The 21,667-nt window shown below is 48.4% G+C and overlaps 1 protein-coding gene and 1 long non-coding RNA gene across 8 annotated transcripts in view; one reads left to right on the forward strand and one right to left on the reverse strand.

The window, feature by feature from the left end:
• Positions 1-3,525, reverse strand: part of LEF1 (lymphoid enhancer binding factor 1) — a 71,282-nt gene extending 67,757 nt beyond the window's left edge. For 4 of the 7 annotated variants that reach the window (XM_064710941.1, XM_064710943.1, XM_064710939.1 and 1 more), the window contains exons 1-4: positions 3,360-3,525; positions 2,604-2,835; positions 1,753-1,816; positions 158-291 (exon numbers count right to left, since the gene is read on the reverse strand). In XM_064710941.1, the coding sequence (XP_064567011.1) occupies positions 158-291; positions 1,753-1,816; positions 2,604-2,813 (408 nt within the window). In that variant the 5' untranslated portion in view covers positions 2,814-2,835; positions 3,360-3,525. Of the gene's footprint in view, positions 1-157; positions 292-1,752; positions 1,817-2,603; positions 2,836-3,191; positions 3,264-3,359 lie in introns of those variants that run through there. The other 3 variants (XM_064710937.1, XM_064710936.1, XM_064710938.1) reach the window with 3 other exon arrangements.
• Positions 3,526-3,930: 405 nt separating this feature from the next.
• LOC135446727 (uncharacterized) overlaps positions 3,931-21,667 on the forward strand; it is a 160,969-nt gene continuing 143,232 nt past the window's right edge. Inside the window, exon 1 of the long non-coding RNA XR_010439876.1 lies at positions 3,931-4,752. This is a non-coding gene — a long non-coding RNA (uncharacterized LOC135446727). The remainder of the gene's footprint in view (positions 4,753-21,667) is intronic.

A 21,667-nucleotide genomic window follows, 5' to 3' on the forward strand; every position in this document is an offset into this window, starting at 1 on the left:
AGATCTCAAACTCCACTGGACAGAGGCTCCGAACAGCAGAAGCTCAACCTTCACTGTCACTGAAGCTAGCCAAAAGACCCCATTGTAAACAGGCTCTGCAGACCAAACAGGAGGAAACTCAGCTTGCCAAAACCAGCCTTTGGAAGAGATAACTCACTGTTCTGGGGATGGGTGGCGACAGAGATCCGTTAGGCATGTATGGGTCGTTATTCATATTTGGCATCATGATATACCCAGAATAACCAGAGTACGATGGTCCCTTGCTGTATAAGCCATTGTCTGGATGCTTTCCTATGGAAGATGAAACAATGATTACATTATTCCCCATGTATGCATTTCTCACGATTTAGAGCACTCAAACAGGTACTGTGCATATATAAAAATGCTCCACATGCAAATGTTTCCTTACTCATGGAAATTACTGCTGACAGAAAAATAATACAAAGTAATTTGTAAAAACATTTTTTTTAGGAAGCATAAACTGTTAAAATAGCGAGTATTCTCAGTGAGGAGTTTATGTTTAAAATACAGAATAGCCTCAAAATAAACAATTTTGCTAGAACTCATTGAAATCAAAGTAGACACATCAGCAATGACATCATATTTCTCAAGCAGCAGTTTTCCCCAATTTAATACATGCCTCTAGGATTTGTCAATTCAGAATTATTGCCAGTATGGGTTTCCAACACCACTGTTAGGAAAGGCTGTGATAAGTAGATATAATAATTTCCTTCTCTTGCTGAGACAGTGTGTGCAGCAAACAATTCATTCTGACTATACTCATTGGGAACAATTAAAGGGCAGGGGGTGCTTGGAAGGAGATCCTAACAATTTGGGAGGGAGGCTGTTAAGCACACATGGTACTACAGCCAAGAGGGAAGCCCCGGGAGGGAGGGAGGCTATCTGGTAGGGAAAAAAGGTGTTTGGGTCCAGATCCTGCAAATAGGGTGAACAGGTCTCCCACCTACATGCCCACTGACAAGGATACTACTTGAAAGCGAGGTTTCAAGAAGATGCAGAGCTGAAAACTATCTGGAGCTGAACACCTCCCCCTCACAGCCCAAATGCAATGAGCATGGACATCATTGCTTTTAGGCTATTTAATTACAAATTTGGAGGAAGACGGCCACAGAGTCCTGGAAAGCACCAGGACTGGACTCTGTCTGTCTTTATATGGAATTTATAATCTGGTTTAGTTTGTGATGATAAGCTTTTGATTTTAAACATAATCTCCCACCCTTCACAGCACACATTCTTTGCATGCGTGTCCAGCTTCCTAAATGATATTTGATGAACTCTGCTACTTCCTCTGTGTTCCTCAATCGAAATTAACCATTTGAGACATTTTTTAAAATGCAGGAGATCTGCCCATACTTAGATTTGAAAAAGGAGATTTAAGTGACAGACTTTGGCTATGGGGAAAAGCAGAGGGTTTCTGAACACAACTGTACACTGTATGAGTGAAGAAATAATGTATTTAAGGTGATATCCTAAAAATAGTTACTTCTTCAGTGAATATCCATTTGGCCTACTTATCAGTTTCTAAACAACTGGAATACCATTTGGTCACTCAAGATAAATGCACTGCACGTTCGTCTGCTTTTTAAATGCACTTTGAAAACACTTTGGCATCCCTCCCCCCCCAAAAAGATATAAAATTTATGTTTTCCAAATAAACCAAGTTCCAGTTTGAGGACTGTGTGGCGGGTCACAGAGGGACAAAACTGCAAGACAGGACTGTGCGAGTCTCACCTTCCTCGGGGTGTTCTCTGCCTTTATCATGGTAGGAATCCTGTGCTTGAGTCTGCCTGGAAACCTGACCACAGGGAATCCACCATCAGAAAGAAGAAAAAGAAGAAAAGTCATTGTATGGATGCTCGTTTATCAAATACGCTGCTACAGTTTCTTGAAGGAAAAGAGGATTTCAGAGCACAAGATTAACATCTTTCTTTTTCCTCCTAAGTGTCTTGGAAGGCAACTGTTCCAGAATCATTGGTGTAAAATATTGTTTTATGACAACGTGAATAACTACAGAGCTTTGCAAAGCATTTCTAGCAGAAGCACCCTGTATTTAATGGAAGTGGATAATTTCTGGAAAATATTTGGCGCTCTGGCAGTCAAAACGCTCTTGGTAAAAAGATACTAAAAATAATAATGAAAATCAGGTTGCCCTCCTTAGCAGATGTTTAGGGGGAAAAAAGAAAGAAAATTAAAAAAAAAAAGAAAAAAATTAAACAAAATTTTTTAAAAGGCAGGCTCCCCGCTCGCCCCGAAGTTATTTTAGAGTCGGGAATTTCTTCCCTAACAGTTTTATGCAAATCCCTTAAAGAGTTTACAGCTAACGCTCCGACCCCGCTGATTTTACTGAGGAAATTTCATGGCTGCTTGAGGTCTAATACCACCGCACCGTCGGGGAACTCGCGGCAACTTTCTCATCCCGGGCCGAAGCGCGGAAGGAGCTCTGCCCGGCGCACCTCTGGAGACAGGATTCGGGGTAGAACGATCTCTATTCCTATGGGAAACGTTTCCCCGGCGCCCCTGCGCAGCTCCCTCCCGCCGGCACCCCGCGCCCCTCGGTCCGCGGAGCCCCCGCGGCCGCGCACCTCGTGCCCGTTGGCGCCGGGGGCGATCTCGGACTCGTTGACGAGGGAGGACTTGATGTCGGCCAGGTCGCCCTCCTCCTCGGGGTGGCTGATCTCGGCGAAGATCTTCTCTTTCTGCGGGTCCCCCTCGTCCTTGAAGGGGATCATCTCGTCGGTGGCGCAGAGCTCCGGGTCCCCCCCGCCGCCCCCGGCCCCCGGCAGCTGCGGCATCCTCACGGCAGCGCGGCGTCTGCTGCGGCCGCCGGCCCGCCGCGGGAAGGGGAGCGGGCGGAGCAGCGGGGGGAGGAGGAGGAGGAGGGCGGAGGAGGAGGAGAGAGGAGGAGAAGGAGGAGAGAAGAAGGAAAAATCCCGTGAACTCCTCGGGGTCGCTCTCGGCAGCCGGAGACCCCCGCCCGCCCGTCCGCCCGCCCGCCCCCTCGGGGCCGAGGTACCCCGTCTTCCGCACGACACCGACGTCCCGGGGACCCTCGCCCCGGCGCGCCGCACGGCCGGAATAGGTCGAAATACTCTGGCCCGTGTCCCGACCGCGCCAGGGACCGCCCCCCAGGAGAGCCGACCCCCCTCCATCCCCCCGGGACCCGGGCTCACCCCGGGGGCGAGGAGACCCGGAGGGGAGCGCAGCCCGCCCGCGTTTCGCCTCCGAGCGAAGTTGCCACCAGCCCGGCGGGACCGAGTTAAAATGGCAGGGGGGGAGGCGGGCAGGGGGAGGGGGCGTCCCGGGGGAAGGAGCCGGCGCTGCCCGTGCCGCGCACCCACCGGGCCTTTGTCCGCCGCCTCGTCCGCGGCTCCGGGCACGGCTCGGCTCGGCGGCACCGCGAGGGGCGGAGGGCCGGGGAAGAAACAGCCCCGGGAGGGAGGGCAGGAGGGGAGGGATGGAGCGGGCGGGGAGGAGACCCCCCCACCCCCCGCTTCCCTCCGCGCCCGCGGGCAGGGGAAAAAGTTGCCGGCACGGCGCCCCCGGCCGCCTCCGCGCTCAGCGCCCGGCGCGGGGCCTCCTCCTGCCGCAGCCGGCGGGCGCGGCGCCCCACGGGGGGCGGCGGTGGGGCGCGGGGCGGCGGCGGCAGCGCAACTTCAGCATCGCTCCCGCCCTCCCGCCCTGCGCCGTCGGGGCGGGGCGGGGCTGGGGCGGCGGAGATGAAAGGGACCGCCGCCGTGACTGACACCGTGTCCGGGCCGGGAGGGCCGAGCGGCGGGGGCGGGGAGAGGAGGGGGCTGGGGCAGCGCCAGCGGGAAGGGAGGAGGGGGCGGGAGGGAGCGGGTGCGGGGCTGCCCCCGGGCAAACTTTGCTCTGGCTGCGCCGAGTGGCCTGTGTGTCCGTGTGGGTACCTACACGCACACGTGTGCGTTTGTGTGTGCGTGTCCGCGTCGCGGGGGTGCGCCGGGCACTGCCGTTCCTCTCCCTTCCCAGCCAGGAGCCCGCCGAGGAGGGCACGGGCCCTGGCTGCATCCCCGGGAAGGGCGGACAGACCTGCTTTTTTAGGGCTGCTTTGTTGAGCCTTCCCCATCGCCACATGGCGCTGCCCCGGTGTGGGAAGCGTGTGAGGGGTTGACCAGGCTTGCCCGCGCCGCATCGGACGAAGGGCAGAATTAAGACGTCCCCATTGAATCCCGCAAGTGCCCGGCAGAAACGTGTGGTAGCCCCCAAGAGACGGGGAGAAACCCGCCGGGGCGAGCTCGTCCCCGTTTCGGAGCGGTCAATGGAGCCAGAGCAGTAAGGGAGATTCACCTCTCCATCCTGTCCCGTTCCTCCAGCACCGCGCTGCCCCGTTAGCTCCCGGCTGATCCGGCATCACCCGGCGACAGGGCACGCGTGCAGTAAAAAAAATCATCCACACAAAAGCAGGCGCTGCGCTCGGGGAGCGTCAGGATCCACAACTTTTATTTTGCGAACACGATGGGCGCACATTTTGCAGGAAACAACTTCCCAGTATTTTGGCATCGGAAAAGTGCGCTTTGTGCTTTGCACATGCCCCGTCAGGTTGGTAAACCTTCAAGCGCCGGGAGCCGGAGGAACGGGAACATGTGGATGCTCAATCCGTTTTCGGCAGATGCTGGGCTCGGCGCGGCGGCACGGCCGGCCGGGACACGGGCGGGCTGAGCCCGCTGCCCACGCCGCCGCCCGCGGCTCTCCGTAATCGTCCTCGAACGGGTAATTAAAATCCAACTGAGAAATTAGACCCTCCAAACCCCGAGAAAGGGAGCAAGGTAGCGGGAAACGGGGGGGGTGGACTTGCCAAGTCGAACAAGTGCGTGAAATAAATGATCGAGAAAGGAAGAAATTAGAAATGTAACTTCTGGGAAAGGGCTTAATTGTGCAGTGCTCCCCAGATGCGGGGAAAGCCCCTCTCTCCCGGAGACGGCTGCAGAGAGGCGATGGGGAAGCGGTTGTTTGGAAAACGACAGACGGCTCGGGGATGGTTCCTGAACGGAGATGCGCATCTCCGCATCCCTCCCGCCCCTCTTCCCTTTCCTGGCGCTCGGCGGGCACCGGACACCCGGGCCGGGCAAAGCTGCCCCGGGACGCTCCCGTTCTGAAAAAAAAGACCTTTAATGAGAGGCTGAGGTTTGGAACCCGCTCGCCCGACGGGACGGGACGGGGCGGCCCGGGAGCAGGCAGGGACCCCGCCGGAGCAGCCGGCAGCGCGGCCACTCCTCCGTGTCATTACCGTGTCCCCCCGGAAAAGCAGCCTCCCCCCGCCCCTCCGCCGTGCCTTTCCGTGGGCTGGAGTCTTTCCCGGATCGTTTTTTTGGTGGAAGGATTTGGAAGGCAAAAAAGGGCCGGGGTGGGGGCGGCGGGACCGGGCGGGGGAATGTGTGTGTGGAAACCGTAATGATTTACGACAAAAAGATAAACTCAGGAAACGTCAACTCCAACGTCAGATTTGACTGGAGACAGCACAAAGCTGTCGCTTTACTCGCAGTCCTTGGGGCACGGCCGGAGGCGGGGGGCAAGGCCCGGGGTACGGGGACGCCCCACGCTGGCCCCGCTCTCGCCCCCGCCGGGACTCGCCGCTCTCCCCGGGCCACCGGGAGCGCGCCCGCCGCCGTGCCCGGCTCCGCAGCGGCTACCGCGCCGCTCGGCGCTTTCGCAGCGCTGATTTTTGCGCTTTACATGTTTCTTATTTTTTTCTCTTTTGCTTTGAGCGTGAGTTTGTATTTTCCTGTGGTTTTGTTTTTGTTTTTTGTTTGTTTGTTGTTTAAATTTGGGCAGGTTTTGCTGGGTCGTTTTTTTGGTCGTTTGAGTGGGTTTTAGCATTTCTGAGTGAGTTGACGAGTTTTTGTTTGTTGGGCTTTTTTGCATTTTCAGCGTTGAAGGGACCTGCACTTGGAGCACTCCCCGACGGCCAGCCCGGCTTGCCCGGGCTCAGGGCAGGGCGGAGGGCGCGACCGGGGAGGGCAAACCCGGCCGGGGCGGGCCGGGCTCCAGCGCTCGGGCAGCGGGACGAGCCCCTGGAGCTTCAGGGGGGCTGCGAAGGGGGACCCGCGGTGCCGATGCCGACCCCTCCGGGGGCAATGAGCGGGCAGGGGGACACAGGACACTGGCGTGCGAAGCGGCGTCCGCCGGCGGCGCCCCCTATATAGGGGAAGGGCGGGAGCGGGGCGGGGCGGCGGCGCCTTTGATGTCCCGCCGGCGGCCCCTTTCATCCCCCCCCGGTTCCCCCCCCGAGCTCTTTGTGTGACTAAATTTGGCAGGAGCATGGAGGCGCGCCAGGGCGCCCACGTGTGCGCCGAGCTCCCAGCTGAGAGAGCCGGGGTTTTCTTCCGGGTAAGGAGCCAGCGGGGGAGATCAAAGAGTTTGGGGAGCTGGAGCCGAAATGTGCAGTGGAAATAAAGTGAAATTAAATAAATAAATAAATAATAGAAAAGGGGGAAAAAAATAATTTCTCCGTCCTGGACGCGTGCCAGTCAGAGGCAAGGGGAAGCAGGGGGAGCACATAGTGGTCGGGGGCACCGGCGGGAGGGAGGAGGGGAAAAAATATTCTCGGAAAAGGGGGTTGCAGTTGTTTTCTGAAAAGACAAAAAAAAAGAATAAAAAACAACCAACGAACCAGCAAACCAAGCCTTTTGTTTAAAGCCGCCGGGCTGTGGAGCCGAGCGGGGTCCGCCGGGAAGAGCCGTCCAGGAGCGCGGCCGGGCCAGGGCTGCGCGGCCGCGGGGCAAAACTCCCTCGTACTGCCCGAGAAACGCCGGGCAACCAGCGGCAAACATGCCCTTCTCCCGCCCGCGAGGCCGGTTCCGAGGCTCCAAGGGAGTCCTTGTGGCAAACCCCCGCGGTTTTTCCTCCCCCTCGGAAGCGATGCCGAGGGTGGTCCCCGAGGGGAGCGTGCCCCGGGGCCGGGCGCCCTTTGCGGCAGCTCCCGCTGCTCCCCGCGGCTCCCGGCGGGCACGGCGCTGCCCAGGGACAGCGGCGCTGCTCCCCGAGCTGGGCTGGCACAGCCGGGCTGCGCCACGGGAACCCCGGCCCTCGCTGCTCCCTCAGGACTGCAAAGCACAACAAAGAGTGTTAGGTTTTAAAATTTCTCCAATCGAGCCTTCTCGGTGCCTTTTCAAGGCAATGTGACTGAATTATGCGTGTTCTCCGGGTCAGCGTTCGCCACACCGTTTAGATAGCACCCGTGATTTATGTGCAAGTTGAATATATAGGCTGCATTCCCAAATTCCTTCTGAAGCAAATAAATAAATCCTCCTCCTTCAGGACGTGGGGTGAGCAGGGCCAGAGCAGGGATGTGATGATTAGCCCTGGCTCTGCAGAGTTATCGCTGGTGTCCTGCACATCCCGCTGCTATCACAGCATCACTGGGGGAGCCAGCTCCGGGCTGCCTCAGCTTGTATGGATGTGTTTGCAAATATGGACCTGTCCTGTGCCTCTGAAACAAGGATAATACCTCAAAGGCATTTTCTACCCTGCGAGAATAAGTGCATTGTTGTGTTTAAAGATGAATGCCATCGGGAAAGCTGTAAATAACAGATTGGGATTTTTGGGGGGGAAAACCCAGTGTCCTCTCTTGTGTTGTACCAGGCACAGTCCCTTTGGTGGTGCAGTGCCTTTTACAAGCACAGTGTCCAGATATCTGGCCTACCTTTGGATGTGGGTCCATGTTTGGATTGCAGGCACTGTGGCTCACACTCCAAGGCTATGCCCAGCTGTTTATTGGGGTGGGTCACCTGCCGTGGCCACCAGATGATGCTGATGCCAGGTCCTGGTAGCCTTGAGGGAACTGGGCTGTTGTGTGGAGGGGATTTCTCATTGCACTTAGGATCATTCCTGTCATGGTGGCTGAAAGAGATTCTTTCCAACAGTCAAGTCAAGAGGATTCTGCTGAGTGAAGGGAACAATTCTGTATTTGGTGCAGATTTATATTTTAAATGGAGAAAAAAACCAAAAAGGGAATAATATGTTCTGGTTTTGAAGACTCATTTATTATGAGCCTTTATGAAATACGAACTCATTTTTCAAATTTATAACAAAGGGCATTCTGGCTATGTTTCTAGCAGCTATATCAAAGAGTAACTGCACTTCTCATTTAAAGCTACTTTGAAAGAGATCACATGTAATAGGTATTAGGATATTAAGAGTGTATATGTGCTTTTTGCTTTTTAATTTACACATCCAGCTTTCCAGTTCTGGGATGCCATTAATGTTCTTAAACCAGAATTACTCTATTTAAAGAGCTAGGTTTTCTTAGCTCTTGCAACAACATGGGCTTTATGAGATTTGAGTGGGAAAATCTTACCAGTGCATTTTTACTCTAATAACTTTTGTTTAGAGGAAGGCATTGGTGGCTCAGATCTCACAAACGTGTTATCTTATTTTGAGATTAAAATAGTTAGTAGTTAGTGGATGCTTTCTTCTTTCTTTCTTTTTTTTTTTTTTTTTAATTCAAGATAAAATACAGGGCAAGTGGCATGGTTTATTGAAATAAGTGATGACACAAAGTAGCTTGCAAACTAACCCTTACATTGAGCAGTGCCGTTGCAGGATTATTTCTGATGACTCATCAGATCAGATAATCCACAGCATGTGGATAAAAGGGGACGCAGGACTCAGAACTAAACCCAGAAAGCCATGCTTGGAAAAATGCAAAATCTGAGGTTAATGTTGTATTAAAGGTAAGACCTGAAAAGGGCACAGCAATGTGCTGCCCCCCAGCAGGGATTTTTAGCCTGGCATTTTTGAAAGGACCAAAGAGATGTTCAAAGGGAGTGGAGTAAAATATCCCTGAAGGGGCCTTTGAAAATCCAAACTTTAGTAGTTTTGTGGGATGCCACATTAATGTCAGATTCTAGCTGAAGAAATGTGTTTTAATTTCAGAGTAGCAGTTTTGCCCATTTACGTCAACATTTCCTACTTTTTTTAGAGGGGGAAGTTCTGCTCCTGAATAAATAAATGCTATACGTGTCCCAGAACAGATGAGATTTTCTCCATCCCTGGAGCCAGGATGCCACACCCAGGGGCAGTGTCTGTGGGCAGGCCTTCAAAGGCCCCTCCAACCGAGTCCTGCTTCTGCACCTCTGGCTTGGACTCAGAAGTGCTGGTGAGTGTCTCACACTGCAGCTTCTTGGATGCACCAGGGAAAGCCCCCGAGGGCCTTTTGCTGGGGTTTTGTGCTCGTGTCATTGAAAACCTTATGCTGAAAATGTTTATTTCTATTTGTACTTGGTTTCACAGTGCAAAATTAGTATCTGGAGCTCCATAAGTACATGAGGTGTTTTGTAAAGCAGTCACCCTTTTACAATAGCCCTTGGCTTGGCTCTGTTTTGGAATTCAGCATACACCAGTTGATATATTCTGCCCAATACATAATGACCATGCAGAGCTGACTGTGCACCAGTGTTTCCTTGTGGCTTTTGAAATGGCGATTGCTCCCTTTCTGTGCTCCCAGCGAAATCAAAGCATCTTGTAATCCTTTGCTTGTTTTTAAGTGACAGTAGTCCTCTGTTCCCTGACAAATATTGCCAGCAGAAGCCTGGTAGCTCCAGACAAGGTCCTTTGAAAGAGGTGGGAGGGGAGAGAGGCTCTGCAGGCAACTTTCCAGCAGCAGCTGTGCACTAACGGCATGGGAGTGTGGGAGGCTACTCCCGGGTTGGGAAGACAGTTCAGCAATGCAGTGAATGTGTGCTCACAGTACATGACTCCTATTTACTTTTTTTTAATTCCCTGACCTTTGTCTGACCAAATCCATGGCCAAAACGCAGCTGGATGGGGAGGGGGAGCGGCAGCCAGGCTGTACCAAGGACCCTGCTGTGCTCGGTGGAACACGCAGCACTCCCCCAGGGAAATGTTTAAGGATGGTGATGAGGTGGTGAGTTTTCCTTCTTGCTGAGAAAGTTACTTGGAGTTGGGTCTTATTTTACTGTACCATCTCTCACTTTCCACGGAAGTAAGTGGCATTAATTTGCCTGGCAGAGGTATTAAACTGTAACAGCTGAATACCAGTCAAAGGCAGCGCTGTTTGATAGGGAAGTGCCAGGGAAAGAGGAGTTTGCAGGAGTCTGGGGTACTATTCAGAGCCTTGTGATCTCAGCTTCATTACAGCTTCACAGTTTCAGGTCTAGTAATGATCTGAAAATCTGGCTGAAGGCAGAGAGGCACAAGCTATAGGAACAGCAGTTCTCTATAGGGCTCACCGTTTGATGAAGAGCAAGATCAGCCTGAGTTGCAGCTGGCCATTTCACCTTCAGCTCCATTTTCCTTTGAGTGGATCTCATGAACCCCTTGTGTCCATGTCCAGGGGAAATAGGCAGTTTTGGCTTGGAATTAAGAGTTTCAGAAAGACTCTCTAACACTGAGGGAAGTAAATAAATGTGAGCAAAAGTTCTGCAAGTTGTCAAATGAGAACATCGCATGCAAGGAGATTTCAGTCAAATCCTGCAGAACCTGACTCATAATTGTGCTGGAGCAAGGACCTACAGATGAGACCCCATGCTGAGAAAGAGCTGATGGGGTGACACTGAGGACAGTGTGGGGTAGAGGAGAAAACTGTAAGTGAATGGTGTCACTTAAAATTCCAAAATTTCCTGTGTGGTGCTGCTCTGAGTCTCCCAGACCGCTTGTGGTTACTGCTGAGCTCAGCCAGAGCATGGATGCTCAGGCTGTCTCCAAGTAAGCCCTGCCTGAGGAGGAGAGTGGTTTCTGCCCTGCTGGAGAAGGGTAATGGGAGAGGGGGACCCTTTAGGCTGGCAGGGCTATTGCAGAGGGTGGAAGCAAGGGTTTGGATTGTGGCCCTTGTTGCTCATCTGCCAGGTTACACCATGATTGATCAGCCAGCTTCGGGTCTGTACATATCCACAGAAAGCTGTGCTTTCTCTCCTGTTTCTACCTTGCCTCCTCTGCTGCTTTGTGCTGGTCAGAAGGAAGGAGCAGCTGCAGAACTTGCACGTCTGGGTGAGCCTCAGTCGTCAGCTGAGCCGCCAGCCCTTGCCCACGCAGCAAGGCTTTTCAACAAAACCAGAGACTCCGGATGAAAATACTCTTCCTGGCTAAAAGACTTTAATAACTTTTACTAACTTCAGCACCTTTTAAAACAATGTGTAATTAAATTATGAAGTTTCTTGCTGCAAGATGTTATGGAGTCTGACAGGATGAATGGATTCAGAAAAGGATTAAGCAAATTCATTTTGTCTATGAAACAACGGGTTGGATACAACTTCCAGCCTAAAAACTCCCTGAACCTCCGACTGCAGGCAGTCATTCCGGGCACACGAAGGTGATGCAGCACAGGAGTGCAGATTGGAAAATCAAAAACTGCAGAAAATTACTCAAATGCATGCTGTGATGGAAAAGTCAGAATCTGAATTTGCAGCATGCCGTCAGTCACTGGCCTGAAGCTATAACCAAGATTGATACCAGCTGATGTATGCATGCTGCTACTTATGTTGATAATGAAATAAAACTTTCCCTGCTTTATTTGTCTGTCCCTTGAGGAATTCAGTTTTTCAGACCTCTCTCACAGCCAAGACTACTTTTTATTACATCTATTTGTGTTTGCTGGCTGTGAAGCATCTAAATAGTGTTTCATTAAAAAAAATCTTTATACGAGAAAGATCAGAAGCGTTCCATGGTATTTATTTTTCTTTAAAGAGGGTATCTTTGGCATGCAGACAGGCTGTGGCTAACTTAACCATTATGAGTTAGCAAAGGATCATCCATGAGATATTTGCCATAACCAGAATAACATTAGATAATTAGAAAAAGCAGCTTTTAAAGGGATTTAATTTCATGTAAAATATATCATTTTGAATTTCAGTAAAGTTTTTCCTTGAATGTAAACACCTTGTTATTTTGAGTTCTCTTCCTCTTAAACACTGTGCATTTAGCCCTGATATGGGCATAGGATTCACCAGATTATTTTGCATTAGAAGAGTGCTATCTTTAGTGAGAGCAATTAAGGCAAAGGGGCTGCAGGCCAAAGCACTGCAGCTGTATAAGGATAGCAGAAGCTGTAGATTAATATGTATATTAATTACTTGGTTCCCTACTTGGAGCTATGAACAGTGAATTCTTTAATTTAACATTCCATTTTTAAGGTAGTTTGTGGTTCACTAAAACCCAAAGCATTGGGAGGTTTTGCAGGTAGATGTTAAAATGGTGAAGCTACTACGGATGTTTTGGAAAAAATGGTTGAAGCAGACTGCAGAGGTGGATCCAGAGGGCACAGGACAGCACTTGGAGATGCCAGGTACATTGCTTTATGCAAGCTCTTGCACAGGGCTGCAATAAGATGGGTTTACTTCATCCATACCCTGAGCTGGGCTGTGGATTTGATGTTGTGTGACTGAATGTCTGGTTTGGGCAGGAAGGTCTCCCCTCTTGCTCCCCTCCATGGTTTATGGAGCTGCCCACACAGCCCCTGTTACACATGGTATGCTCTCCAAATCAACAGATTTCTGCCCCAGAGAAGCTTATGCTCTGGAGGAAGTTCATATCTTTGAACTTATCTGAATTATCCTCATCTGGGGAAATGAATTCCTTCAGCTCATTCTCATCCCTCAGAAGCTCCTTGTCCCCTCAGTCACACTTTAGTCTCTCCTGTTACTGCTGCACATCCTCCCTGTGGACTCCTCCCACAGCTGGGGGAGCCTGCAAGATCCCCTGGGGCTGCTCCAGGGCAGCTGCCCAGTGACCGAGCAGGGGAGGGGGCCCTCCTAACGTGACTTTGTTCAGTTGATCTGGGGCTTGGCAAACATATGTGCCTTCAAAAGTCCTGGCTCTGACCTGGGAAACAGGTGGCACCTTATTAGCCTTTTCAAAGGGAGCTCTCCTGATCTGCTGTGTAATTTGGGCTCCTATGTTAAATATAACTCGGTGTGCAGCGGTGCCTGTAACCATCGTGCTTGGGCCAGCACCTGCCTGTCAGCTCTGTGGGGCTCTGCACAAGTGCAAGAGCTCCCACTGGGCATCCTCCCACCAGGCTGAGGGTCTCAGCCTGTGGTGGCTGTCATCTGTCATGCAAGGAAAGGATCCTTTGTGCCCTACTCCCATCAAAGGCTCTCCTCTAAATGGTAGAGGAAATGGCAACAGCAGCAACACTCTTCACGCTGATTCTGAGATCCATCCCTACCACAGAGCCACAGAATCAATGACATTGGAAAAGACCTCTGAAATGATTGAGTCCAACCTATGACTGAACACCACCATGTCAACTAAGCCATGCCACCAAGTACCACGTCCAGTCTTTCCTTAAACACCTCCAGGGACAGTGACTCCTCCACCTCCACACATAGCCTATTCCAGTGTCCAAATTCCCTGATGGTAGACACCAGTGTAATGTAACTTAGGAAGTGTGTAACAGTTAACATTTTACTTCTCTGCCCTTTTTCTTCTGTCAGGAGCCTAAATGCCAGCCATCATTTGGGTGATGTGGAAAATGCATGGCTTGAGATTGACCCAAGGGCTGAGCTTCCTTCAAAACTGCTGTGTGGCAGGAGGATCCCAGAGAGAGACATGGGTTGCCATCAGGCCAAGGAAAAAAGAATCCTTGCCCAACAGGACTGTTGGAAGTGGTTTCCACAATCTCTCCCTGGAAAGGCAAGAGGCAGCCAAACCAGGACCTTTTATTTGTTGTTGCCTGCTTGCCCTGCCTGAGTTCAGACCACGTAGCTGTGGGACGTGAGCACACCTAGCTGGGCTGGTGTGGTGGCTGTGCTTTCCATCAGCAATGAAAGGTTTTCTACTGTGCAACTTACTGTGCTGGGCTGTGCCAGTAACCAAAGTGCTTATCCCAGGAGGGATAAAGAGTTCATCGTCTCTGTAAACAATCCACCATCTCTTTTGTAAAGGTGAGTGGCTCTGGCCAGCCAGTATAACCAGAAGGTGTTATCAGTAGGCATTTTTCAGGAATACTGATTTATTTAATTGACATAGAAAGTATAAGGACAGCTCTCTAAGTTTGTAAGGCTTTAAAAGCTTAGACCAAGTGAAATGGTTAGAAGAGCACAAACCTGCTCATTCAACTCTGTCAGCCCAGCTCCTCTCTCAGAACCCACCTCTGCTGGATGCAGCCTAGGAAGACGTGATTTACATTCCATGATGAGCCTTTGCTGATGCTGTCCTGGGAAAGGTGAGAAGAACCCTCCATAAAGCTGAAGGAGCCTCACAATAGCTACAGTACCCTGGAGCCCTTGCTGCTTCAAATTTCATAGCATCTGGCACAAGCAGCTCTCAGATGTGATGGCTATGGAGTAGTGCATGCAGAAAAGGTGTGAGCCATTTGGAGAAAAGAAAAAGTAAGACACCTGAGAGTATGATGTCACATGGAAATATTAGGGGCATTCAATAGTAATTGCACCTGCATGTTATTTATCAGCCACGTTTTGGGGTTGTGTTGGCATTTTTCTTAACGTGCATGAGGATCTGCCCCACTTCTCCATTGCTACCAAATTCTTAAGTTGTTTGACAGGATTTGGTCAAGTACACCATCCCATCAAGTTTGTGTGGGTTTTTCTGTGTTTCAGCTTAGAAGTATTTTTTTTTCAGCAAAATTTTGGAGCAGGATTTATTTTCAGTTTCTTTGAGGCAGTTTGGAGCCAGAAAGGAACAAAAAAGCCTCCAAACACCAAAGGAAATGGTGCCACTGAACAAAGGGTATCTTGTTTGTAAACTTCCATTTTAAAGTGTTGGTGCGTGTTCTACTGGAACAGTTTTTCATTTTTCACTTACACAGTCCAATGTTTTAAATACTAACCTATTCAACAGTTGAGTACTTTTTAGGGCCCTTTGGAGTGTCTTTTCAGTGCTGCGTCTGTTTCTGAGAAAGCTGAGCTGTCTTCACTCCTGTGTATCGATCCTCCTAGATAATGTATCCAAAGAGAAAAAGGAGAGAGTGTTTCAGTTTGCAGAGAAGCACAACTGAGGAGAGGGAGCTGAATCTGTCCTGTAATCTGTCAGCTGCAGAGCCTTCATCACTGAATGATCCTCACCTCGTGTTTCTTGCAGCACAAGAGCAAGACTCTATTTCAGAAAAATAACAACCCAGGAACAAAATAAATTAAAAAAACTCCCAACACTCCCTTGCTCCCCCCTCAATTTTCCTTTGAATCTAGACATGGTTTAACCAGGAGATTTTTTTTTCTCTGCACTTTTACCTCAATATTTCTGTCTACATTTCTGTGCCTCTCTCCGCTGCCAAAGCTAAGTGTTTGCTGAATTAAATAAACCATGCTGCATGGACAGAGCTCGTGAATGCTGCTATTGTCACCAGAATCCCTTTTGCTGGTCTGACCCCAAATCCTAATGCCAACTGTGGTGCAGTCAAAGTGAACAAGAATTGATCATGCTGACGGGACTAAGAGACTCTCCAAAAGGTGATTTTGTAGGCTGGTTTTGTCACCACGTGGCAAAACTTTGGATATGTTACATCTGGTCTTGTTTGGAATCACTCCTGTCAGAAAAGATTTTTTAAAAAAGTAAATGCTCAACACATTCAAGAAAAGCTCTTGTCATATGGCTAAAAGCCCCCAGGTAATAATTTCAGTTACAGGGTCGTTAATAATATTGGATTTAATGGATTTCCAGTGTTTGCATAATGCAATAGGGGATCCACAAGGAAGTGGATTCTTCCTATCTGTATTGTGGGGAAGAACTTAGGGCTGATGCAATATAAAGTCTCTAAGATGAAAAATCAGAGTATTTTGACACAAGATAGTTTCTTAAGTCCTGAACAGGAGAGGTCTGAATTTTCAAAGCAGAACTGTAATAATTAAAATCTCCTAATTTTGCATGTCTTAAATGCCTACATGCTGTTGTATATTCTAGAACCCCATACTACTCAGAAGTTAATATAAAATATTAGGTCTACTCTTTTTTTGTGTGAGGTCTAGAGGCAAACATGTCCAACTTAGAATCCAGTTTGTCTTTGTCAAACTACCCAGGAAAAGAACATCCCACCTCAAATCCTCTGCCATTATTTTCTCTGGCTCCTGTTGTTACTTCTCCTTGTGAACATGAGGAGCAGCAACTGCAGCAGAAGATTTGCCTTTGGTAGCTCTGGTGAGGAGCTGATAGCTCAGACCAGTATTGGAGTTCCAAAAGGGGCATTCACCTGTGGGTTTCAATTTCTCTTCCAACACATTTGCATGAGCCAGCACTAGAACCCTTTTCAGCAATGTTTTCCTCTTCACTTTGTCTTCCTTTCTGACAGTCAGCACAAACCCCTCGATGTGGGTGTACAGAGAGCTGCTGCATGAATGACTTGAGCTGTCTGCAGGCACTGTGTGCCACTGACACACATCCTCACCTGAGAACCAGGGTTCCTCCCAGAATGGGCACTCCCTGTGTGAGCTTTACAGAAATAAGGGGAATTGTCTTCTGCCACCTTAAGGCATGAGGAGAAGTGTCCTAGTCTGTAGTAGTTCTAGGTTTGTAAGCAGAAGCTCTAGGCCATCAGGGCTTGCTCTGGTCAGGCTCTGGTGTCCCGGAGGATTGCAGGAGCACCAGCTCTCCTGAGCTTTGGAGGCAATGCAATAGCGTGGCAGGAGGAAATCCCTTCCTTCCTCAGCCAGGGGAGACAGAGACCTGCACATTTACAGAACCTCTTGTTCAAATAGTGATGTCAACCTTGCCATGGCAGTGATCAGCAGAGCCCAGGTTACCATTTGACTCCTGCTATGCAAGCAGCGGCTAGCACAAACCAAACTGATAATTCACATCCCCTGGAATTCAGATTGCACCTCAGAAGTGACTCTTTAAAAGCTTTGGAATAATTATTTCACCTGTAGTTGGATTTTTTTTTTCTCCAGGCTCGACTTACAGTTTATAAATATGTGAGACAGGCGATTGGTAATTCAGTTTATAGTTTGTATGAACCCTGAAGCTTATGTCAATGCTGTTATCTATTATAGAAATGCAAACATGCTCTTTGATGTGTTATTCTCAGTGACTTGGGAGGATAAAGACGGAATACTCTATGGGCATTTGTAAAAGAAATTCAGAAATTGCAAGTCTACTAGAGCCTAACAACATATTTTAATTTATTTTTTTCTCCTTTGCAATATGCTTGATTACAGTAACTGAAAAACAAGAGAAATATTGCATCCATCTAGATTTCTGCAGTAGGAGAGCCCACACTGGCTCCCCTGCTATGCCAAAAGCTCTTTTTGGAGTACACCAAACGTGTTTTGTATTACTGTAGAAGGGAAATTTGGTGCCACAGATGCGGATTTATAGTGTTGGACAGATTTCCTTGCTATAGGAGCACCTCCTGCTGGCTCTGCACTGCGCTGCCCTTGCACTGCCCGTGTTTCCCAGACTTGGGAATAAGAAAGGGAGCCACGGGAGGGTTCTGGAGATAGAGGAGAGCGGCCAGGTCATGGTGGGGCCAGTTCTGCTGCTGTGAAGGGTGAGAGGGAAGGCTCCAGAGGCCGACACTTCCCAATCTGCTACAGATTCATGTCTCTATAGTCCCTAGTGAGGTGTTGGTACTCCACTAACTCAGTTTGGGGGTAACACACTGTCTGCTCCCATGTGCCTGCAGTGACCCAGGCAGCTGGGAGTCCACAGAACAGCTGGGAGTAAAACTTGGTAATAGTAGGTGACAGAGAGCAAACAGACATTGTCCCTGGTAGCTTCAGTTTCTCCATGAAAAATAGCTCAGAATGCTTTTCCACACAAAATGCCTTTTTTTTTTCCCTTTAAAGAATAATGTATAGTGGCTTTGTGGTCATGTTAGTGAATTTTTTTTTTTAAATATAAAAGCAAGACATTAATATGTCCTTTTTGATTTCAGTGGCTTTTTTCCAAGCAATTTCTTCCTTTAAGGTTTTTTGGGTGGGGTTTTTTTGTGTTTTTTGGTTGTTTTTTTTTTGTTTGGTTGTTTTGTTGTTGTTGTTTGGATTTTTTTTTAGGAGGCAGTTACAAAATAGTTTTAAATAAATAAATAAAGTCAGCCTACAAATGAAACGTTAAAGCTAAGTGAAATAAGCTATCCTGACCAGAGTGCTTTTCTTCCTTGGAAAACTAAACCAGTTGAAAATACTTGCTGTCATTCTGATGCACAAGAAAAATAAGTCCAAAATATCAACATTTTCCCCAGAATGAGAACAGTGCCAGCTCTGACATGTTTCCTTTGGTGATCAAAGCTCTTGGGATGGCTGGAGATGACATGAAGAAAACGTGGTTTGTTCGTTTAAATGCAGTGGGTGGGGAGCATGAGAGAGCAGAGTGTTGTAGGGAGCAGGACTCACACACAAAATGAGCAGCAAAGATCTGTTCAGCAACACCTTCTCCTCGTACCAAGCACTAGCACTGTAGTAAGGAGCACTTAAAGGCTCCTGTTGTTGTTATTCCCATAGTCCAGAAAGGGGCTGTTGGAGCAGGCACCAGTGAAGAAGCACAAGGAGACACAGACCTTGTCTCTACAGCAGTTAAACTTCTGGTCTACAAAGGGACGACCCATGGTTTATTAAAAAAGCATTTTCTTCTTTACCGCCCTGTGTTAATATTGTGACACACCCTGGAGAAAGCCCAGCAGTGCAGTGCCCTGGTGTCAGGCGCTGTCTGTCTGTCTGTCTGTGCCCTCCCTGCAGCCCTCCCTCGGTCACTTGTCCCTTGGGGCTCCTGGGGACGGTGCCACCAGGGTGAGCAGCAGGGATTGGGTGACAGCCACTGCAAGTGCTCAGCCGGGACAGTGCCCCCCGTCCTGCATCCTGCAGGGCACACATTTTACAGGAAGAAAAACTGGGGAAAAAAATCAGAAATGCTGTAGAAAATGGTTTAAAACTTCTCTGGAACTACTTTGGTAAATCTTGCTGCTTGTAAAGCCAGGCTCCTTTTATCTCATAGGAACTGAAAGGCAGAAGAAAATTATGACTAATATATTTTTAAGAATTAGAAAAAAATTACCTAACCCCACATATTTGGAATATCAGAATATTACCATTTAAGGCTGTGATTTTCAAAAGAGCTTATGGGATTGTGGCACCAGACCCACTTCTGCCCCCATGGAAATGCATATTAATTTGCTATCAACTTCCATGCGAGGGATCAAAACTCTTCAACTCTCACTGCATTTCCCTGGGAGGTTGGTGAGTGTTGCAAAAATCCCAGCTCAAACCTCCTCACTGTCACTCTCTTTTCAGAGGAAATTCAGTGACTATTGCAAAAATCCCAGGCTGAACAACCCGATAGCTCCTGGCTTTCAGGGCAGGAAGCAAACTCTGTGCATCCCACCCAAAACCAGCAGCAATCTCTCTTCTCCAGTTCAGAGGGATTTGACACTTTTGCCTTTTACATCCCTCATGCTGGACAATCAATGAGCTGATTATTGAGCCTGATGGGGATCAGGTTGTGATGGGTTTTTGTTATTTGGGCACTGAGAAGAGTCCATGCCTGGGCAAGAGAAAGTAATCCTTGATCTGGATGTAGGGACTCATTTCTGTTAAGTAGTTACTGTTTGAAAGTGTCCAAAACCAGGAGGTCTCATGAGCTGGGCTGGGGGTGTGGTACTTTTGGGGTCCCCTGTGGCAGGAAGGAAATGATGAATCTGACTCCATGTTCTCAGCAGGCTAATTTATTATTTTATTTTATGATATGATATGAAATGATATATGATATGATGATATGATATGAGATATGATATGATATGATATGATATGATATGATATGATATGATATGATATGATATTAAAGAATACTACATCATGACTCTCTCCAGAGTCCAACACAGCTGGATGGTGATTGGCCATTAAGTCAAAAAAATTCACATGTTGGATAAATCATCTCCAACCACATTCCGAAGGGGCAGAACATAGGAGAAGCAAATGACATAATATTGTTTTCCTTTTTCTCTGAGGCTTCTCAGCGTCCCAGGAGAAGAATCCTGGGAAAGGGGGTTTTTCAGAAAATGACAGTGACACTGGAGCAGTCATAAACACACATTCCCAGTCCATTCCAGCTGTACCAGTCCATTTGTACAATTTAACTCTGTGTGTGTGTGTGTGTGTGTGTGTGTGTGTGAGGGTGCTGGCATGGGGCTGCACACCCTGCTGCGTGTCACATGTGCAGTTTCTTCTGCTCACAGAAGAAACAAATCTGCTTTACACCAACAGCTCTGGGTCTCTGCTTGTTAGACAAAAGCACCACTTACAAACACATAAACCAGCCGTGCTTGCCTGTGCTCTCAGAGCAATGGTAATTACATTGATTTTTGGCCAGTCCTGTCATATTTTCTCCACCAAATTGATTAACCTATGTAATGAGTACAGGACTGTGACCAATACTGACCCCACATCAAAGCCTGATCTTGCTGCAGTGTGCTGACCTGAATTTTAATTGTTCAGTAGGTTTTGTAATTAAACCGTAAATGTGCTAAAGAAGAGATTAGGCATTTCAGCTAGCAGTGAGTGTATTTTTTCCCAGGTGTGCCAATTGTGTACATTATAAAATGTCCAATGCCTCCTCAATACACAAAGATCTAACAACATGCCATTTCATAGATGACTAAAGCTTCTTCTATTATTTTTTTTTGCTTCATATATTAAAATATGGAAAAAATATAATTTGTATCCTAAAATTTTCTATATACATTATTGTGTGGCACTAAAGCTCTTGCATGTAAATGTATGTAAATAAATCAACAATGAATAAATTAGGACTTCAAGTCTCTGTGAAGTTCCCACAGGCTTGTACACTTGGTCCTCAGAGTCCAAAGGAACTACTGCAGACAGATGTGTTTTTGTTCTTCAGGATCATCAGTGTGGCACATCTGTTGCTTCAGCCAGTGGCTATGCCAGACTTGAGAGAAGACACGTTGCTCATTAAATGAAGACAACTATCATAAATAAACTAGAACATTTGGAAAACTACCCATGCCTCACTTTTGTTTGAAAGAAACTTCCCTTTTGGAAGTCCTCGCAACATAAAAGAGAGGAACTGCACTGCCTCATTCCACATGAGTCTTTCCTCTTTCATTTTTCTGGAGAAAAACACGTGTTTCAACATCTGGGCTTCCAGCAAATGTTGCCTCCTACCTCATGTGCCTGCTCCTTTGGCAGGGAGAAATCCAGTGTCTCCGTTGGTGCAGCTCCCTGCTCTATTTTCGACCACACAGAGGAGATGGAGCTAGAAGGAGGTGGGTTAATCTGGAATTGGGTGGGTTGCGCTAGAAGGGAGCAACTGGGAAGAAGATCCATCTTTCATTCATAAAATTTTGTTTGAAACACATGGGGAGAATTAGGAGCTACATTTTCATCTTCATGAGCTGGGATTTGGGAGCCTGCCTTGAGATTTATTCAAGACCATGAATCTGGTTTGAAGCTGTTCTTCGTTGGTGTGCTTGTACTTCTTCCATCTCCCTGTGATTTAGTCCATCTTCCTGTGATGGGTCTCACCAGAACTCAGAAAAGGTGATTGACTCTGGGTTTCATTGTGAGCAGAGAGCTTGGCTGAAGGAAGAGCAAGACCAGGTTTCTTTCCTAGAGGAAGACTGTTGTGCATAAAGAATAATGAGGGCAAGATGATAAAATGTGTCATGTTTGGGGAGTAGCAGTCTGAGATACAGGCTATTTGTCTCATAGATTTGGTAGCCAGAGTTCATCTAGAATTGGCAAAGAAAGAGAAAAGCAGTTGT

This window comes from Zonotrichia leucophrys, chromosome 4 (assembly GCF_028769735.1).
Source record: "Zonotrichia leucophrys gambelii isolate GWCS_2022_RI chromosome 4, RI_Zleu_2.0, whole genome shotgun sequence".
NCBI lineage: Eukaryota > Metazoa > Chordata > Aves > Passeriformes > Passerellidae > Zonotrichia > Zonotrichia leucophrys.